The sequence below is a fragment of the Thalassophryne amazonica genome, chromosome 21 (assembly GCF_902500255.1).
Source record: "Thalassophryne amazonica chromosome 21, fThaAma1.1, whole genome shotgun sequence".
NCBI lineage: Eukaryota > Metazoa > Chordata > Actinopteri > Batrachoidiformes > Batrachoididae > Thalassophryne > Thalassophryne amazonica.
Window position 1 is genome coordinate 3,601,353 of NC_047123.1, and position 21,747 is coordinate 3,623,099.

Sequence of the window (21,747 nt, forward strand, 5' to 3'; positions counted from 1 at the left end):
AATACTTAATTTTTCATGTGTAGCAGGCCACCAAAAACAACTTTTTTGATCAATTAAAATGAAAACTTACTGCTGCTCATTTTCAAACATGTTATTTGCCATATTTATTTTAGTGTCCTTGCATTGCAGTTTTCTCACATACAATTTAGCTTTTATGTTTGAAATAAATGCACTTAACCTTTGAAACATGTGTGATAATTTGCATAAATCTGTTTAAAGCAGTGCAAAATGACAGTTGAAATCTTTAATGACTAAAAACAGCAAACTGGTGTTTAAATCAGCAGGAATATTAAATTAAATAAAGATCAGGGTGAGCTCACACAGCTGCAGTGTTGATTTAACACTTCTTATGGTGCTGTGGTTTGTGAGGAAAATTTCTCTTTATTGGCTAAAATATTTCCCAGCACTTATCCAAGGAGACACTGATAAAAGGAAACATTTCAACACAAAGAATTCAAGCATGTTTATTTATTTTTTTTATTAAAAAGTAGAAAATGTGCATTTATTCGCATCACCAGTTCATTTGCTTTATTTCTAAACAATCATGAAGAATTAATTTTTATTCATACCAGAAGTGATTCTGTGATTATTTTCCTTAAACGCCATCCAGTTACATCACAGAGGAAGCAAACACGCAGGAATTAAACATTTGTTCTGAAGATCCGACAGAACCTCAGAATCAGAGTCAAAACATCAGAAAGAAAAGACATCGTCCATGAGATCGGGGAGGGAAACGTGGACTTTAACAAACCCAAACAGGAAGCACAGCACATTATTTAAACCGGCATCACATTCTGGGATCAGGAAGCGTTTGTTGTAATCTTACATGTAAACGTCAGATGTCCGCCAAATGCTAACTGGCCTGTTGCTTAGCAACAGTGTCTGTGGCAACCATTTCATTATGAAGACAGGGATGGGACGGGGATGTCCAAATATTTATGGACCTTCCAAATTAAAAGCCCCACTTCCTTCCATACTTACTTCCTTCCTGTCCAGAATGTCCAAATACTTAGAAAATGTTAAACAACCAAAACTAAAACAAAGCTCGGTGAGGATTAAAGTTGACTTTAATCTCGCTGTTTCATCTTTGAAGCTGTTGATGGCTTTGAATCAAAGATAATTAGAACATTAGTTGCCTAGCGACTGTGCTGTCAGAGATGAAATAATCATAAACGTCTATGAAATCTCACACCAGGTGCGCTGATGTCCAAATACTGCAGTCTGTAAGTATGTGGACATCGTAGCATTCAACTCTGCTGGATTCATATTTCATGAAAACGTTTATCAAACTCTTTTTGTTCTTGGTGGCGCTGCCACATGACCGGTTTGACTGACATTGGAGTGAGAGTAGCCTGCACTGTCTGCCGGTGTGGACTGACCAGATAAGGCCGTACTGGAGCAGCGTGTGAGTCCTGGAACAATAACAAACACTGGATTTATTGGTTCTGGCGGCCCGGCTGTTTACAGAACGCAGCACCGTGCCGGAGCTGATAAAAAATTGGAGGCGACAGAATCCCGTTACACCAGCTGCTGTGAGCAAACACTCTTTGTGTCAGGTTTGGCAAACAGCCGGACAGGAGCGGGCTGGTCCGTGCACGGCTGCAGCGTGCACGTCCACAAATGCACAGACCTGCAGCCGGCGGTGAGACGGTGTGTGGGCGTGTGAATTATTCACTCACACACTCCTAAAGGCAGTGTGAGGTTTGAGGTTATGTGAGCGCCCCCATCTGTGTGCACAATGACCCCAAAAAAGGAGGTCACGTTTTTATAGAGATGCTTTTTTGGGTGAGGAATGAATTTATGCAAATTTGTCAGAACAGATCAATAAAAAATATTTATAATATTCTCACATTCCAAGAATTACCCTTATGACCTCACAAAGGCCTGCATCCCAAAGTTCAACAGGTGGCCTTTATGACCCTGGCGGAGGTGTGCAATCTCTGAATGCAGCTAAAATCAGAACACAAACTGTCAGCTGGAATCACTTCCTGCTGACTGGAAAACCAGAATATTTATTCACAAACAACTTGCTGGTAACCAAAATCAATATCTTAACAAACCAGTATTGATTATAATGGGAGTAACCTGGTTAAACAAAGGTTAAATTAAATTAAAGGAAGGAGAGGAGGAGGAGGGGAACGAGCACTGGAGTCTTGTCATTATTGAGGATATGCTGCCACCTAGTGGACAATCATATGTGTGACTTCTAACAACTGAGTTAAGATGCATCTGAACAACAGCACCCCCCCCCCCCCCCCCCCCCCCCAAAAAAAAAACCCCGTCAAGAAACTGCCCTTGTGAAGTGGAAGAATGTCCGCGTGTGTAAAAGAGAAACAGGATGGGGGGGGGGGTCGGCATTCTATGTGTTGAACACAACAACCTTCCTCTTGTTCTAGGAGGAATTTCCCTTTTCATCCAGTTTTAAAAGTAAACAGCTGGGAAATGAACCGTGTTGAAGGTTGATGCAGACTCCTTACATGTTCTCCAGACTTCTCAAAAAATATTTTGGGACAATGTTACTTTGATCCTGAAGGGAATCCTGGGATACAAGATTCCCAAGGATCTGAAGGTTGTGTATTTTGGATGAATACGTGGAACTTCACCAAATTCTGCTGCTCGCAAACACGCGTCAGCTCAAAGTTGACCGTCCTTTAAAAAAAAAAAAGAGGACATAACACACGAGGACAGCTGGGACAGTGGACAGAATCCAACCTGTAGGAACCCTGTTCCTCTTTCACAGGCCGAGCGTAATTTTTTCCTAAAGTTCAGAAAATTTTAAACATAAAAATTATTCACAGACACATCTGTTGAGAAAAGAAGTCCCAGAAGGATTCTGCAGATGAAGGTCCACGTGAAGGTTTTTCATGCTGACCACACAGTGGTGGTTTCTCAGAATCGAGGTCTGTGCGTCTCTGGATCTGGTTCAGTTTTGGCACAGAGGTCGCACCATGAGGGTCAGGCTGGCTCCCGTCTGGGGGATGATGTAGCGCTCCTCTCTGAGGAGACGCAGCAGGAGGTCCTGGACGTCTTGAGGCCACCTGTAGATCCTGGTGTTCTGCAGCCAGCTTGGAACGTGTCTCTGGAACGAGCACAGACCAGAACAGGAAGCACTTAAAGTGCGGCGAGAACCCACAACCACAGACACACGTGCTTCTCTCAAGAATTCAAACCACTTTCAGGTGGCTTCCTCACGGAATTTCGTGGAGATTTGCAAAGCTGCACATTTTTGTAAATACTGCATGCATGTTCCAGAAGTGTAAAGATTTAAAATCTCCACAAAATTCCAACCAAAGCTTGTTCCTTATTTTCTTATCTCTGCTCTCAGGTCCCTCACAGCAGCATGGAGCAGCTCTACAGGAGTTTGTGGAGTGGTGTGATAGCTCATGTCTGGAGCTAAATGTGAGCAAGACCAAAGAGATGCTGGTGACTTTTTCTAATCGACACAGAGAGCCGCAGCTGCAGCATCCATCACTTCAATTCACGGGAAGCCGGTGGAGTTGGTGGAGGAGTACAAATACCTGGGCACCATCTTCAACAGCCTGCTGAAATTCTCCTCCAATACAGATGAGATTCTCAGGAAGTGCCATCAGCGGCAGTATCTCCTGAGGAAACTCAATTCCTTTGGAGTCAGTAAAAACATCTTAACTTTTTACTTTCCTTATATAGAAAGTATTACATTCTCTGTGACCTAGTAGCCTTCACAACAGGAATCGTTTAGAGAGCTCAGCCAGAGTTGGCTCCAAAATTACTGGACTTCCCATTAGATCTTTTTTGACCATCTATGAGCATCAAGCACTTAGGATGGCCAAAAAGATTATGCAGGATCCATCACATGCTCTGCACACTGCATTTGAGTGGCTCCCCTCAGGACGCCGACTCTGGTGCCCTGAGTGAAAGACCCAGAGGAGAAGAGTGACATTTGTTCCCAGGGCTGTTCACCTCTTTAACTCCTCTTAATCCTCCTCTTTTTTTTCCCTGGCAGGAGTGAATTCTGTTTGCAATCCCCTAATAATTTGCTTATGATATAACTATTTTACTTCTGAAGCACTTATAACTGTATCAATATTTATTTATAGTGGTATTATTTTATTTCTATTTATTCATTCATTTTTGTTGTTGTTGGTTGTGTGAAATATTGCTGCTCTTGGCATTTGAATCCCCTTAGGGATTCAAAGTTCACACATGAGGATGCCAGAAACAACCATTTAGCCTTCTTGGAATGTGATGTTACGATTGGAGAGAACAGGCAGCTCCAGACAGATGTTTACAGAAAACCCACACACTGACCAATATCTGCTCTTTGGCTCAAACCACCCCCTTGAACACAAGCTCGGGGTGATCAGGACGCTTCAACACAGAGCCCTACAGGTGCCCACAACTGCAGAGGGAAGGGCTAAAGAACAAGAACTTGTCCGGAAAGCCCTCACAGTATGTGGGTACCCACGATGGTGCCTGGACAAAGTGTAGAAGTCCCAGAGAACAAAGAGACCAGATAGACAGGAGACGGAGACAAGAAGAAGATGAGTGTCTCTCCCTTATTTAGCAGGAGTAGGGGAAAAACTACAGAGGATCTTCAGACAGCACAAAATCCCAGTTTACTTTAAACCTGTTAACACCTTGAGACAGAAATTAGTTCACCCTAAGGACAGGATCCCTAGTTACAAACAGAGCAATGTAGTGTATTCTATCAGATGTCAGGAAAACTGTAATGAACACGACATAGGTGAGACTAAGCAACCTTTACACAAAAGGCTATACCAGCACCGCAGAGAGGGCGCCAGTGGACCTCAGTCTGCAGTTCATCTCCACCTTAAAGACACTAACCACACGTTTGAGGACAAGGAATTTAAAATATTAGCCAGAGAGAAGAAATGGTTTGAGAGAGGGGTCAAGGAGGCATTCTTTGTGAAACGTTTGAAACCCAGCCTTAACCGGGGAGGGGGTCTGAGACACGCTTTGTCCCCTGTTTACAATGGGGTCAACTCAGGTCAAAGGAGTTTCAGTCTTTTGTTCATGGTAATGAGTCATTCACGTCATCAGGAGAGTCGTCCGTCCCATCATTAGGAGGGACAGCTGCCCTGTCATTAGGAGGGTGCTAACTAGAGCACAACAGGTGCTAATTAGAGCTATTGTTTAGTCACTAGCCTATAGCAGTCAGCCTCTCGGTAGGAGGGGTCTGGTTAGGTTAAAAACTCCAGCTTTTGTTGGCTTCTGTTTTATTCTTCTCTACAAGAGTCAAGACAGAAGTCAGACTACCAGAGCAAGAATTTTAGCTGAGGAAGCTTCTGCAATTTGAAGCGAAACGTCCTCGCGTCAAGCAACCCAGTCCAGTCGAAGATTCAAGCTTCTCTGCTATGGAAACCACCTGGACAACTGAGAGCCTACACAGAAACATCCCCTTGGGGACAAATAAAGTTTTTTGCATTTGAATTTTAATAAAATAACGTTTATTTTAGGATCCATTTTTTTTTAAAAAATCTAAGATTGTAACTTTAAGTCTGAAGCTGTTAAAACACCCAATAGTAACTCCAAAACCCTGAATCTGAGAAAAAGCCTCGTCTCTACACCCAGAGTTGGTCCTCAGGCACCGGACTGCGGCTCCCCGCTGCCTCTAGTGGTTGGATTGTGTCTGGCTGTAATCAGGATGATTAAATCATTATATGACAATTCAGTAAGGTATGTCTTCTATAATACATTCCAGTTCTATCATAAAACTCTAATAATGTATACTAAAGTAAATCTAAATATCTAAAAAAAAGAAGAGTAGAATAGAGTAGAGCCACTTAGGTGTCCGGTTTTGAGAAACAGGGATGGTTGGTTGAAAAGCTTTTTTATCCCATGAGCTCTTCTTACACACCTAAGCAGCTCAGGAAAATTGACAGCATGTATATAAGTGATATTTACACAATCAGGGCAGTAAACAACATATACAAGAAATACAATTACTACATAATATTATAGGAGTGAGCTTGTAAAACCTAAATATTCATAAAGGAGAAGATTGTGAGGTGGGCTTCATAGATAATTGGCAAAGCTTCTGGGGAAAACCTGGTCTTGTTAGGAGAGACGGCATCCATCCCACTTTGGATGGAGCAGCTCTCATTTCTAGAAATCTGGCCAATTTTCTTAAATCCTCCAAACCGTGACTATCCAGGGTTGGGACCAGGAAGCAGAGTTGTAGTCTTACACACCTCTCTGCAGCTTCTCTCCCCCTGCCATCCCCTCATTACCCCATCCCCGTAGAGACGGTGCCTGCTCCCAGACTACCAATAACCAGCAAAAATCTATTTAAGCATAAAAATTCAAAAAGAAAAAATAATATAGCACCTTCAACTGCACCACAGACTAAAACAGTTAAATGTGGTCTATTAAACATTAGGTCTCTCTCTTCTAAGTCCCTGTTGGTAAATTATATAATAATTGATCAACATATTGATTTATTCTGCCTAACAGAAACCTGGTTACAGCAGGATGAATATGTTAGTTTAAATGAGTCAACACCCCCGAGTCACACTAACTGTCAGAACGCTCGTAGCACGGGCCGGGGCGGAGGATTAGCAGCAATCTTCCATTCCAGCTTATTAATTAATCAAAAACCCAGACAGAGCTTTAATTCATTTGAAAGCTTGTCTCTTAGTCTTGTCCATCCAAATTGGAAGTCCCAAAAACCAGTTTTATTTGTTATTATCTATCGTCCACCTGGTCGTTACTGTGAGTTTCTCTGTGAATTTTCAGACCTTTTGTCTGACTTAGTGCTTAGCTCAGATAAGATAATTATAGTGGGCGATTTTAACATCCACACAGATGCTGAGAATGACAGCCTCAACACTGCATTTAATCTATTATTAGACTCTATTGGCTTTGCTCAAAAAGTAAATGAGTCCACCCACCACTTTAATCATATCTTAGATCTTGTTCTGACTTATGGTATGGAAATAGAAGACTTAACAGTATTCCCTGAAAACTCCCTTCTGTCTGATCATTTCTTAATAACATTTACATTTACTCTGATGGACTACCCAGCAGTAGGGAATAAGTTCATTACACTAGAAGTCTTTCAGAAAGCGCTGTAACTAGGTTTAAGGATATGATTCCTTCTTTATGTTCTCTAATGCCATATAACAACACAGTGCAGAGTAGCTACCTAAACTCTGTAAGGGAGATAGAGTATCTCGTCAATAGTTTTACATCCTCATTGAAGACAACTTTGGATGCTGTAGCTCCTCTGAAAAAGAGAGCTTTAAATCAGAAGTGTCTGACTCCGTGGTATAACTCACAAACTCGTAGCTTAAAGCAGATAACCCGTAAGTTGGAGAGGAAATGGCGTCTCACTAATTTAGAAGATCTTCACTTAGCCTGGAAAAAGAGTCTGTTGCTCTATAAAAAAGCCCTCCGTAAAGCTAGGACATCTTTCTACTCATCACTAATTGAAGAAAATAAGAACAACCCCAGGTTTCTTTTCAGCACTGTAGCCAGGCTGACAAAGAGTCAGAGCTCTATTGAGCTGAGTATTCCATTAACTTTAACTAGTAATGACTTCATGACTTTCTTTGCTAACAAAATTTTAACTATTAGAGAAAAAATTACTCATAACCATCCCAAAGACGTATCGTTATCTTTGGCTGCTTTCAGTGATGCCGGTATTTGGTTAGACTCTTTCTCTCCGATTGTTCTGTCTGAGTTATTTTCATTAGTTACTTCATCCAAACCATCAACATGTTTATTAGACCCCATTCCTACCAGGCTGCTCAAGGAAGCCCTACCATTATTTAATGCTTCGATCTTAAATATGATCAATCTATCTTTGTTAGTTGGCTATGTACCACAGGCTTTTAAGGTGGCAGTAATTAAACCATTACTTAAAAAGCCATCACTTGACCCAGCTATCTTAGCTAATTATAGGCCAATCTCCAACCTTCCTTTTCTCTCAAAAAGTCTTGAAAGGGTAGTTGTAAAACAGCTAACTGATCATCTGCAGAGGAATGGTCTATTTGAAGAGTTTCAGTCAGGTTTTAGAATTCATCATAGTACAGAAACAGCATTAGTGAAGGTTACAAATGATCTTCTTATGGCCTCGGACAGTGGACTCATCTCTGTGCTTGTTCTGTTAGACCTCAGTGCTGCTTTTGATACTGTTGACCATAAAATTTTATTACAGAGATTAGAGCATGCCATAGGTATTAAAGGCACTGCGCTGCGGTGGTTTGAATCATAGTTGTCTAATAGATTACAATTTGTTCATGTAAATGGGGAATCTTCTTCACAGACTAAAGTTAATTATGGAGTTCCACAAGGTTCTGTGCTAGGACCAATTTTATTCACTTTATATATGCTTCCCTTAGGCAGTATTATTAGACGGTATTGCTTAAATTTTCATTGTTACGCAGATGATACCCAGCTTTATCTATCCATGAAGCCAGAGGACACACACCAATTAGCTAAACTGCAGGATTGTCTTACAGACATAAAGACATGGATGACCTCTAATTTCCTGCTTTTAAACTCAGATAAAACTGAAGTTATTGTACTTGGCCCCACAAATCTTAGAAACATGGTGTCTAACCAGATCCTTACTCTGGATGGCATTACCCTGACCTCTAGTAATACTGTGAGAAATCTTGGAGTCATTTTTGATCAGGATATGTCATTCAAAGCGCATATTAAACAAATATGTAGGACTGCTTTTTTGCATTTACGCAATATCTCTAAAATCAGAAAGGTCTTGTCTCAGAGTGATGCTGAAAAACTAATTCATGCATTTATTTCCTCTAGGCTGGACTATTGTAATTCATTATTATCAGGTTGTCCTAAAAGTTCCCTAAAAAGCCTTCAGTTAATTCAAAATGCTGCAGCTAGAGTACTGACGGGGACTAGAAGGAGAGAGCATATCTCACCCATATTGGCCTCTCTTCATTGGCTTCCTGTTAATTCTAGAATAGAATTTAAAATTCTTCTTCTTACTTGTAAGGTTTTGAATAATCAGGTCCCATCTTATCTTAGGGACCTCGTAGTACCATATCACCCCAATAGAGCGCTTCGCTCTCAGACTGCAGGCTTACTTGTAGTTCCTAGGGTTTGTAAGAGTAGAATGGGAGGCAGAGCCTTCAGCTTTCAGGCTCCTCTCCTGTGGAACCAGCTCCCAATTCAGATCAGGGAGACAGACACCCTCTCTACTTTTAAGATTAGGCTTAAAACTTTCCTTTTTGCTAAAGCTTATAGTTAGGGCTGGATCAGGTGACCCTGAACCATCCCTTAGTTATGCTGCTATAGACGTAGACTGCTGGGGGGTTCCCATGATGCACTGTTTCTTTCTCTTTTTGCTCTGTATGCACCACTCTGCATTTAATCATTAGTGATCGATCTCTGCTCCCCTCCACAGCATGTCTTTTTCCTGGTTCTCTCCCTCAGCCCCAACCAGTCCCAGCAGAAGACTGCCCCTCCCTGAGCCTGGTTCTGCTGGAGGTTTCTTCCTGTTAAAAGGGAGTTTTTCTTTCCCACTGTAGCCAAGTGCTTGCTCACAGGGGGTCGTTTTGACCGTTGGGGTTTTACATAATTATTGTATGGCCTTGCCTTACAATATAAAGCGCCTTGGGGCAACTGTTTGTTGTGATTTGGCGCTATATAAAAAAATTGATTGATTGATTGACTGTGAGAAATCTTGGAGTCATTTTTGATCAGGATATGTCATTCAAAGCGCATATTAAACAAATATGTAGGACTGCTTTTTTGCATTTACGCAATATCTCTAAAATTAGAAAGGTCTTGTCTCAGAGTGATGCTGAAAAACTAATTCATGCATTTATTTCCTCTAGGCTGGACTATTGTAATTCATTATTATCAGGTTGTCCTAAAAGTTCCCTGAAAAGCCTTCAGTTAATTCAAAATGCTGCAGCTAGAGTACTGACAGGGACTAGAAGGAGAGAGCATATCTCACCCATACTGGCCTCTCTTCATTGGCTTCCTGTTAATTCTAGAATAGAATTTAAAATTCTTCTTCTTACTTATAAGGTTTTGAATAATCAGGTCCCATCTTATCTTAGGGACCTCATAGTACCATATCACCCCAATAGAGCGCTTCGCTCTCAGACTGCAGGCTTACTTGTAGTTCCTAGGGTTTGTAAGAGTAGAATGGGAGGCAGAGCCTTCAGCTTTCAGGCTCCTCTCCTGTGGAACCAGCTCCCAATTCGGATCAGGGAGACAGACACCCTCTCTACTTTTAAGATTAGGCTTAAAACTTTCCTTTTTGCTAAAGCTTATAGTTAGGGCTGGATCAGGTGACCCTGAACCATCCCTTAGTTATGCTGCTATAGACTTAGACTGCTGGGGGGTTCTCATGATGCACTGAGTGTTTCTTCCTCTTTTTGCTCTGTATGCACCACTCTGCATTTAATCATCCCCTCCACAGCATGTCTTTTTCCTGGTTCTCTCCCTCAGCCCCAACCAGTCCCAGCAGAAGACTGCCCCTCCCTGAGCCTGGTTCTGCTGGAGGTTTCTTCCTGTTAAAAGGGAGTTTTTCCTTCCCACTGTCGCCAAGTGCTTGCTCACAGGGGGTCGTTTTGGCCATTGGGGTTTTTACGTAATTATTGTATGGCTTTGCCTTACAATATAAAGCGCCTTGGGGCAACTGTTTGTTGTGATTTGGCGCTATATAAATAAAATTGATTGATTGATTGATTGATTGTATTATACGTGTACCTAGTCTGTAGACTTGTTGTAAAACTAGTAGGCTAAGCTATAAATATGGTTATTTTATTATAGAAACAGAAGCTATGATGTAATATGTTTTAGGTTTCTATCTACGTGATATGTACGGCACAGTGCTGGTGGTCACGTGGTTGGTGCACTTGGTTTCATTGTGAAAGGTTCCCGGTTCAAACCCTACCCCTGCCCACTTTGCCATGCAACATGGAGTTGTGTTCCGGCGTAAAACCTGTGCCAAATCAACATGCAGATCCACCTCTGATTTGCTGTGGCGACCCTGAGTGCAAACAAGGGAGCAGCTGAGGGTTTTACTTAAATCACTGTATGTACACTGTACTTTCCCTGTGAGTATAAGTTGCACCTTTTTCTCTATTGTTGCCTCTTTAATTTGGGGGTTTTTTGTGTTATAGTTTTATTGTCATTTATTTTTTTATTATAGGAGTTCATTTTGTTTTGTGCTGTTTCATGGGAAAGTCCAACATAAACAATTATTATAATCATTGTTATCAATGAAGACTGTGATTTTTTCCGTTACATAAGTTGCATCAGAGTATAAGTTGCAGGACCTCCCAAAATAGTATGTGTATGTATGTGTATGTATAGTTCAATGTTTTCACTTTGAGTCATCCATGTATTTTTAACATATTTACAATTATTTTATGCACTTACATTGAACTTACTAAATAAAATCACACACTCACACTTTTAATATACAGATGATTTACTGGCCCCTGCTGGAAAGGCGTGTGAGTCCAGAATGTAAATATCAATGTCCACAGTTCAGTGTTGTTAGGTAATATCTGCACATGTAAGCATACCAAAAGGCAAATGTCAGCTCTATACACAGTTTGGGCATGATCGAAAACAAACAAACACACACACACACACACACACACACACACACACACACACACACACACACACACACACACACACACACACACACACACACACACACAGGCCACTTGGCTAATATAATGTAGATGATAATAATAATAATAATAATAATAATAATAATAATAATAATAATAATAAGATGAATCATCATCCCTGATTCTTACTTTTATTTTAGTTTTACTGTTTTGGGGTTGAACTTTCAAATGCTTAAATAAATTCTATAAATTGGAATATTTAAGTCCATTTATTTTCAGAGATGATGTCATTCTTTTTAGTCTCAAATTGATGTCACACATTTTTAAATGTGCATATCTTTACTTTTCTGGTATTTTTAATTTGTCCATTATGATTTTTTAAAATTCACATTTATTTATTTATTTTCAGTGTCACAAAAACAAATGTGTAAAACAAAACAAAACAAAAAAAAAACGACAATTTATGTTCCTTTTAGAATACAGAGAACAATAACAAGGCCTCTGTGCATCTTTTATTCTTGCTGATTTTTGTGACTTTCTTCTTTTTTTGTATTTTTGGTCACTGGTTTTGGATTTTAGATTTGTAAAACTTTATCATCTATTTATTTTATATTTTTGGGGCTGTTTTACTGCTTCAGTGCCGTCGGAGGACTTGAGTTTGTCTGTGCTGTGACTTCTTTTATGTCTTTCACGTCCTGATGTGTCTCAGCGTCTGCTGCAGACCAAATGTCCTTCAAGATCACAACAAAGTTGAAGTTAATTTCTCTTACTGTTTTTTTTTTGCACGACGGGTTTGTGCGAACATGTGCAAATCCAGACTTGTGTGTAAAGTCTGCGAGTTTATAAGACACGCCCCCTCCCACAATACCAAATAAGGCTACTACATGCTCCGCCCACATATGCCAGAAATGTCCAATCAGGACACTGAGATCAATCAGCATAAACATTAAGTGTTAACTGTGTAAAAAGTGGAGTCGAGCAAATCTAGCAGACGGCAAACATCAGCAAACTGACTCCGCCCACAGGACTTGGACATCAGCAGACTGACTCCGCCCACAGCGCTGATAGGAGAAAACAGGAAAGCCAGCGGTGGTAGGAAGTCATATCATATCAGTGGTTCGAGATCAAGGCTCAGACTTCACGAGGTTTAAGTGACAGAACGTCTGCCCACATTTTAAAAAACATCCACAAACTGAGATGAACTGAGAACCCACACTGGGATCAGGATGTGAACCAGCAGGAACCACGGCAAGTGCATTTAAGACACACTGACCTTGGTGGCGTTGGGAAACAGTACCGGTACCAGCCTGAAGTTCCGACAGCCCTGCTGGATGAACTCATGCTGGATCTGAGCCAAAGGAAAAAAAAAAAAGTGGATTCAGTTCTTGAAGCAGATCCCAATTTAACCCCCAACACCAACAATAGAATCTGAACAGGTATTGGCTCCACCCCCTTTGTGAGCTCGCCACATCATGGAGACACACTGAGGAATGAGACCGAGAACTCACTGGACCCAATCCAGAACATGTTCTGTAGTCTTACACCGTTCTGCCGCGGGTCGGATCAAGTCAATAACAACACACACAGTGAGTACTACTGGGCAGCATGGTGGGTTAGTGATTAGCACTGTTGCCTCACAGCAAAAAGGTCATGAGTTTGATTCCCAACTGTGGTTTTTCTGTGTGGAGTTTGCGTATTCTCTCTGTGTTTGTGTGTGTTCTCCCCGTGTTTGTGTACATTCGCCCCGTGTTTGTGTGTTCTCCCCGTGTTTGTGTACATTCGCCCCGTGTTTGTGTGGGTTCTCCCCGTGTTTGTGTGGGTTCTGTCCGTGTTTGTGTGGGTTCTGTCCGTGTTTGTGTGGGTTCTCCCCGTGTTTGTGTGGGTTCTCCCCGTGTTTGTGTGGGTTCTGTCCGTGTTTGTGTGGGTTCTCCCCGTGTTTGTGTGGGTTCTCCCCGTGTTTGTGTGGGTTCTCCCCGTGTTTGTGTGGGTTCTCCCCGTGTTTGTGTGGGTTCTGTCCGTGTTTGTGTGGGTTCTGTCCGTGTTTGTGTGGGTTCTCCCCGTGTTTGTGTGGGTTCTGTCCGTGTTTGTGTGGGTTCTGTCCGTGTTTGTGTGGGTTCTGTCCATGTTTGTGTGGGTTCTGTCCGTGTTTGTGTGGGTTCTGTCCGTGTTTGTGTGGGTTCTCTCCTGGGGCTCCGGCTTCCTCCCACATCCAAAGACACACAGGTTTGGTGGAAACCTTAAACTGTCCAGGTCTCCTTGTAAAAGAGATCTTCATCTCAATGGGACTAACCTAGTTATGTAAATTACTGGTAAATGACACATCCTGTTTATCCTGTTTATTAAAGTCCCAGAATGCATTTCCTCGTTCTCTGGTTCCATCAGTGAACATTTAAAGACGCAGAGTTCATTTATTTATTCATTTTATCTGAAAACATCAGACTGTGATTTAAGTGTTTGTTATATAACATATTTGTGGATGAAGGTCAAGTCCAGAAACACCTTTAAAGGGGTCACAGCCACCAGGGGTCAAAGGTCAAAATTTCATAAACGTCAATCACTGGGGTCAAAAGTCAAAAATGTCAATTTTACTCCAGTTTGCAGCAGACTCAACACACACGGGTTTCAGAATTGCCCAGTTCAGGTCAAACTGGCCCAATTCTATCACTGGGGTCAAGGGTCAGAGTTGCACATCCTTATTGGTACTAAACTGACCCTAACCATCCGTCGATGTCCAGGTCATCTTCAGCACCACGGGCACGACCATCTTGTTTCATTTGACATTTCTTGAAGACATATATTGCAGGTCACGACCTTTGTGGTGACCTTGCTCTCACCTGATTGTGGATGTACTTGGTGTGCAGCCGGTGCTCATCTTCGCCGTCCCCCTCCACGTCCTCCTTGTACTTTGGACTGATGACCACGATGATGAGCACGGATTTCTGTAAAAGGTCACCTGACTGACTGCAGATGTTTGAAAACAGATTCAGGCGTAATAACGGCCACCAGCAGGTAGCAGACTTACGTCGTTCAGATAGCTGTCCATCCAGCGGGTGATGCCCATTCTGCGGATCGGATTATCAAAGATGTCAATCTGTGGAAAGAGGACTTTCAGTCTTCTGATGTGACACAAACTGGACCACATGCTGGTTCTGAGGGACAGAACTCACAGCGGGTTTGAATCCCTGATCGGTGAGGAACTTGGTGAAGGGGATGATCTCTCCAGCTGTGTCCACCGAGTACGTGATGAAAACTTTCCCTGAACAGAGACAACTTTTCCTCATCACGTCACTTCAGATGAGGGAAGATCAACAGGTGTGTGAGACTCACGGCACTCCTCAGGGAGGCTGATGGTCCTCCTGATCTCCCTGGTGGCTGCTCCTGGACCAGCCTGGAAGGAGGGACACGCGCTCACTTCATGCATCACGTCTCTAGGTGGCGCCGCATACCGAGGCTGAGGAGCATTGTGAGGGTTACTGGGGAGGGAAAAACTAGAAACAATCAACTTTGCAGGACAACCGTCTAAATAAGAGCCAGGATCATAAATATTCAGACATCAACGGTTTTGTTTCATCTATCATAACTTGAAAACAAATAATCAAGTTGAGCTCACAGAGCAGACTGAGGTTAAATCAAACAAATCAGGTGAATCCAGCAGGTTTTGTGTTTGTATCCCCATTTTACGGGACCAAATAGTTTCCCATCTGGGTGTGTTCTTGCTTGTTTTTTAATAAAGATTTTGATGCAGTGCAGTAAATCTGTCAAGAGTGTCCTTCAAATCTGAATGGAGACAAGTAGGAGAAACCACCAAAACACCCATCACAACTCTGTAGGGGTGTAAAACCCCCTTTACCCAGGGACAGGGTCTGTCCAGCGATCCTTGTTCAGTCATAAATTCACATCGAACATGGTATGATGCCAAAGAGGTGCTCAGCTGCTGCCAGGAACGTACCAGGTCCTCTCGGTATCCTCTCACAAACCGCCAAAATGGTCACCGTGATGTATGAAGCTGCACCTGATTTCCACAGGAGAGTCACCATGCCCAGAAGATGCACAAATACCACACAGGCCACGCAAAAACACCTCAGAGCATCCCATGACCACCCAACGAGCGCTTCTGAAAGCTCCAGTGTCAATTCAGGATAAGTGGACATGAAGCTTTACTGTCACCAAAAACACACGTCACGTAATCTGAGCCCCGATTATGGTTACGATGGCAGCCTGTAGCACTAACTAACTAAAAACCTGTCAGTATGGAAGACAAAACAAACTAAATATTAAATGAATCCTTTTTCCATGTTTCTGTACGTGGACTTTCAGTTTGGATTATGTGTGCATGTTTTTCCCCACTGCCATGTTCCTGACAGCACCTGCATGATGACACCTCACATAGAACGTTTTAAAATATAAGTAGGTACATTGAGTTCATTGTGGAGTCACCACAGTTTTGTCCTGTTTCCATGAATTGTATCATCCAGAGTTTGACTCACAGAATGTTGTGTGAAGACAAAAAAGATGGCTTTCTGAAGAAGTCAACAGTAATGTAACTTTTTTCAGTCCCTGCAATGCTTTTTTTTTTTTAAATCTGTTTTTATTTTTCATGGCTGTCAGTCATTTTCCAGCCATAATGCTGCCCGTGAATGACGGAGAAGCACACACACAAGATAAATCCAAACTGACGAGCCTGAAAATTAGCCTTTTAATATTTAGCTCGTTTTGTCCACTTTCTCTCTCTGAGTGCACACAAACAGTGAGGAAATATGACGGCAAACTGCTCAAAATCCAGCATATATAAAAAAAGTGGCATATTTCCATGGAAATGTGACATTATCTGTAGCGCCCAAACTCCACAGGAGACAACAACACGCACAAGTGCCACTGAAACATTTACACAGAAAGGTGTTTTCGTGTCACCTCTGTGGATTGGACGCGTTTTAAGCCACAGGCCAGACTCACAACCTAACCTAGTCTTATATCTGACGGGATTCAAACACAAGACAAACACACTCCCAAGTCAGCCAAAGAGGAATCCGCGGTAGCCATGCTAGTAGGAACATGTTTCAATCTGATCTTCACTTTTGCTACAGGAGTTACAGGTTTCAGTGGCTGTGACTGGAGACTGTGCACACAATGAGATCCCCAGTCAGCGCTTCATGTAAGAGCCAAACCCAGAACGATGGTTAAAAACCAAAACATCGAGGGCCGATATGCTCAAGATTTGCATGCGTTAAACATTTGCAAATGCCATCACACTCGCAAATAAACCTGTACGCTGTTTTATGAACAGAGCTTGCTGACGATCACATCTTTCAAATGTGCAAAATAGTGCATTTGCCTTCATGAATGGATTCTGTCCACCCAAGTGTTTTATTTATATTTTGCCCGTGCGTGAACACGCTCAGTTATGTGTGTAAGGAAGCACAAGATGCGCACAAAAGTGGCTGACTGAATTTCATTTAGCACTTATGCCTATTAACGCACAAAATCCTCATTTACATTCCACCGTCTACGTCATGTTACCGCGTTGTTAGTCTTAGTAAGTCACCAAACTGTCTCCACCCTAACATGCACATGTTTGGATGGTCCACGCCACCAGCACTTGTTATTTGGGGTTTTAGTGATGGCGTATGCGGATGCTTGTAGAGGAGGGTTCGGTTCTGGTACCAGGACTGTGGGAGGTGTTGGGCCGGTGGTTTTGGAGCGATGTGTTGATGATAATGAGCTTGGTGTCGGAGCGGATTAGCTGGAAGGCAGCACGGACACTCTCTGATACCAGGACCAGGACCTGCAGAGGCACACGGGGGAGCAGACGTGTTAAAGTGAGGTCACATGTTCACCTTTTCTCTCACGACTTCACTTTAAACATTTTCAAAACCACAGCTGCTTGAATCATAATATTTCTTCCCCATTTCCAGAGTTTTTTTTTTAAGTAACACCGCAACGTTGGAGTTGGGATTATTTTTATCGTTTCTTAAAAAGTAAAATTCTTAAACGGGAGTAATGTTCAGAATTCACACAAAAATTTTAAAGGAACTTATTTTTAAAAGTATACGGCCACTGAACATTTTAAGATTTAAGGCATGAAAAGAATTTTGTTTGGCACCACAATCATTTTATTTGTGACACTGCCAATACGATTAAAATTTGCGTTGTCTAGAAAAATTTAACAAAATGTTTCAGTGAACAGTAAATTTTCAAAATAACAGGCAACGAATTATTTACAGCAGCGACGGTTGAGACCCACACAGTCGATCACAGTGACGTCGTAGATCAAATGGGGCGAAGAATTATGGGAAGCACACAGCGGAAGCCAATCAGAGTAGAGAAGTACAGTGACGTGTGCTGGCTCGTCTCACTCTGTCTCCATCTTCATCATTGCAGAAAACACTCTGAAACTGCGGCGTTTATGTGTCAAACTAAGATATTACTCAAAGACTATGCAAAAGCTGGCGAGAAATAAACACTTTGTAACCTGAAAACACCATTTACAAGACATTTCACAGACATCAGCAACACACATCGCATCAAGGTAACTTACGGTCTTTTCAAAGGCTCATGCACGCACGCACACACACACACACACACACACACACACACACACACACACACACACACACACACACACACACACACACACACACACACACGTCCTCCTGCAGACGAAGTTAAAAATAAAATGTTCGTTATGGAAATCCCCCCAGACAAATATGTTCTCTTCATTAAAATGAGCTGCAATTTTACGAGACGCTTCTAAAATAAACCGACAAAACAACGAGGGCCCGATACGCTCAAGATTTGCATGCGTTAAAACATTTGCAAATGCCATCACACTCATTGTTACAATGCCATTACAATGTTTGGATTTCTGGAGAAACTAAATCTTGTCAGTTTAGTGAAATTTGGGCGGCACGTTGGCTTTAAGATTTTTTTTAATTCATTAAAATTAAATTCCTCTGCTGTTTGCGGACGATGTGGTTCTATTGGCTTCGTCAAATCAGGACCTTCAGCGTGCACTGGGGGCGGTTTGCAGCCCAGTGTGAAGCGTCCGGGATGAAAATCAGCACCTCCAAATCCGAGGCCATGGTTCTCGACCGGAAAAGGTGCTTTGCCCTCTTCAGGTGGGTGGAGTGTCCTTGCTTCAAGTGGAGGAGTTTAAGTATCTCGGTTCATGAGTGAGGGACGGATGGAGCGTGAGATCGACAGACGGGCCGGTGCACCATCTGCAGTGATGCGGTTGCTGTATCGAATTGTCGTGATGAAGAGAGAGCTGAGTAGGGGGGCAAAGCTCTCAATTTACCGATCGATCTACGTTCTGATCCTCACCTATGGTCATGAGATTTGGCTCATGACCGAAAGAACGAGATCACGAGTACAAGTGGCCGAGATGAGTTTCCTCCGCAGGGTGGCTGGATGCTCCCTTAGAGATAGGGTGAGGAGCTCAGAGTCGAGCCGCTGCTCCTCCACGTCGAAAGGAGCCAGCTGAGGTGACTCAGGCATCTTTTCCGGATGCCCCCTGGACGCCTCGCTGGAGAGGTGTTCTGGGCACGTCCCATCGGGAGGAGGCCCCGGGGAAGACCCAGGACACACTGGAGGGACTACGTCTCTCGGTTGGCTTGGGAATGCCTTGGGGTTCCCCCGGAGGACCTGGGGGAGGTGTGTGTGGATCGGGAGGTCTGGGCGGCTTTGCTTGAGCTGCTGCCCCCGCGACCCGACTCCGGATAAAGCGGAAGAAAATGGATGGATGGATAAAATTAAATTTAAAAATATTTCTTGCTTCAAAAGTAAAACATAAAAATAAACCAACTATACAATTAGCTATTTGAAATAAAATGTTAAGAAATTTTTTCACGACTCTATCAAGTGACCCCACATGAGGTCAGGACCCCAAGGCTGGGAAACTGATTAGCTCAGCAGTGATGATGTCATATAGAATCAAAGAGAACAACAGCCTCATGACATCACAGAAGTAACAGGAGCAATCAGAGTCCAAAGACTCCAAACTACAAACAGCCAACAGCAGATGTTTTGTCACATGACCCGCAGGATGAGGTAATTACCGTCAGACATGAGCGGGAGAGGAGACTCCAAGCTTCCCTGTTCTGACTGGATCCAGTCTGATGGACCGGCGTAGCCTCTGCTGTAGAGGTCGAGGTGAACGGGTTCATAAATTGGTCCAGCTCCTGTAGAGGTGGGCGGTGGGGCAAAGCGAGGTGCGGGGGCTGGACCACAGCCTCGGACCCGTGGTCTTGTCTCGCTCTCCTTTTGCCCGCTACACTCCCCGCAGGAGGATAAGACCAAGTCCAGGCTGGACGATGTCATGCACTCATCCATCTCCACCGGAAAACTGCGATGAGGGCAGATCCCTGAGGAGAGCCGACAACAGGACACGGTGAGACATTCCGACACGGATCAGCGAGGAGCAGAACTGAGTGTGGTTTCGTACCTTCAAAGGAGCCCATGTCTGCCTCGGGATAAAAAACAGAAACGGCGAGAAAGGAATCTAAGAGAACAGCTCAAAGACAAACCAGATTAAAAGGATCCAAAGTGGAACTTTAAGGACAAAGACACAGTCAGTGTCGCTGTAACACAACACCGACACAACCAGGACAAAGGTCAAAACACTGATCCAACGCCGCGCTGCTAACAGGAAACAACGAGTCTGAACGAGCGTCACACCCACCGTCAGTCAGAACGCCGTCCGCAAACCTGTTCTCAGGGGAACAGGAAACACAACAATCCTGATTCAGGCAGAATAAGGAAGTCTCACTTGTTTACGCAAATACCTAGCAGGCCGGCCAATCAGCTCGCTCCATCACAGAGCCCCCGTGAAGCCAATCAAAACAGACTCTGATCAAAAAACAAATTCAACGTTTGATCCGGCAGAGTGCTCCTGTGCTTTAAAATTTTTTTATTTGGATTTTACTGAAGTTCTATTTGAGTCACAATACAACTGAATTATGAACAATCTGATACATTTACAAAAACAGAAAGAATGAAAAAAATATTCTACCACATGTAAAATCTTAACTTAGCTCTTTTAGCCAAAACCGGCTAAACATACTGGTTTTTACTGGAGGCAGTCATAATGTTTAGTAAAATAAATACATTTATCACATACGAGTATTACAACAAAAATCTGCCCTATAATCTGAATCTAGGCCTCATGAGATACAAGAAAAAACAGGGCTGATAAATCATAACCAAGCTGACTGTAATTATTTCAGCTCTTCAGGCAGGTTGACGAGCTCATTATTGAGATCACCTGTTTTAGGTACACAGGTAGAAGCATCACATGGGAGGGCTTTGACTTTCTGAAGCCAGAGTTTTACACCTGCAGAAAATATTGTGTTAAATTTGACTCTGTGGGTAGCTGTCACTCAAAGTCATGATTCATGTGTATAATATATGGTTTATATTTGTTGTAATATGTGATAAATATCTTATCACATGTCTGTTTATGCATCACGCCCTGAATCATGCCCCGATGTTTCTGCATCAGCCCTGAGTCCGAAGAACGACATGTAATGTCTGTTAAATGGACCGCATTTATATTGCGCTTTTCCATCTGCATCAGACGCTCAAAGCGCTTTACAATTATGCCTCACATTCACCCCGATGTCAGGGTGCTGCCATACAAGGCGCTCACTACACACCTGGAGCAATAGGGGATTAAAGGCCTTGCCCAAGGGCCCTTAGTCTGTTGATGCCACGACTGTCTTTCAAATTAGAAATTAGGAGGATTTTCTTGTTACAGCTGAAAAACTGGACTTCATGTGACTTCCTGTTTGTAAATTCATTGCAATGGTGCTCAGTGGTCCTAAGCACCACAGAACTTAAAACAATCAGTGCCACCAAATATTTGTGCAATTCAACGATGTGAAAAAGCTAAAACTTTTAGTCTGACTTTGACATATTTTCAACCTTTTTAAAATATTAGAAAATTACAGAATGCCTTTTTTGTACTCCTAAAACATTACAAAGATCTGACCCATTCAGTCCACAACTAACGCAGAGACACTGAATATTTATTTTGTTTCTTCCAGAATTAGCTACTATATATTATATAATGTGATATATTCTAGCCTGACCCACAATTACGAGAAATCTGCAAATATTTCAAAATGCTGCTGCTTGACTTTGAACAAAAACAAATTTATTTCACCATGCTACTCCAACA

The 21,747-nt window shown here is 42.5% G+C and overlaps 1 protein-coding gene across 2 annotated transcripts; it reads right to left on the reverse strand.

The window, feature by feature from the left end:
- Positions 1 to 465: 465 nt before the first annotated feature.
- traf3ip2a (TRAF3 interacting protein 2a) lies at positions 466 to 20,436 on the reverse strand. 2 transcript variants are annotated; one of them, XM_034162352.1, is made up of 9 exons: positions 20,014 to 20,436; positions 19,628 to 19,933; positions 17,235 to 17,355; positions 14,901 to 15,061; positions 14,741 to 14,829; positions 14,596 to 14,664; positions 14,408 to 14,512; positions 12,847 to 12,921; positions 466 to 3,079 (listed from the first exon to the last, which is right to left on the reverse strand). In XM_034162352.1, exons 1-9 carry the CDS (start codon positions 20,027 to 20,029, stop codon positions 2,924 to 2,926), a joined length of 1,098 nt encoding a protein of 365 aa, XP_034018243.1. In that variant the 5' UTR covers positions 20,030 to 20,436; the 3' UTR covers positions 466 to 2,923. The 2 variants fall into 2 exon arrangements, with proteins under 2 accessions (XP_034018243.1, XP_034018244.1); XM_034162353.1 differs by having other exon boundaries at positions 14,901 to 15,046; positions 20,014 to 20,434.
- Positions 20,437 to 21,747: the final 1,311 nt, after the last annotated feature.

Coding starts and splice junctions, on each gene's coding strand:
- traf3ip2a (XM_034162352.1), bottom strand. Junction 14,513..14,595: donor TGGACAGCTATCTGAACGAC/GTAAGTCTGCTA, acceptor GACCTTTTACAG/AAATCCGTGCTCATCATCGT. Junction 12,922..14,407: donor CCAAGTACATCCACAATCAG/GTGAGAGCAAGG, acceptor CCTTTGGCTCAG/ATCCAGCATGAGTTCATCCA.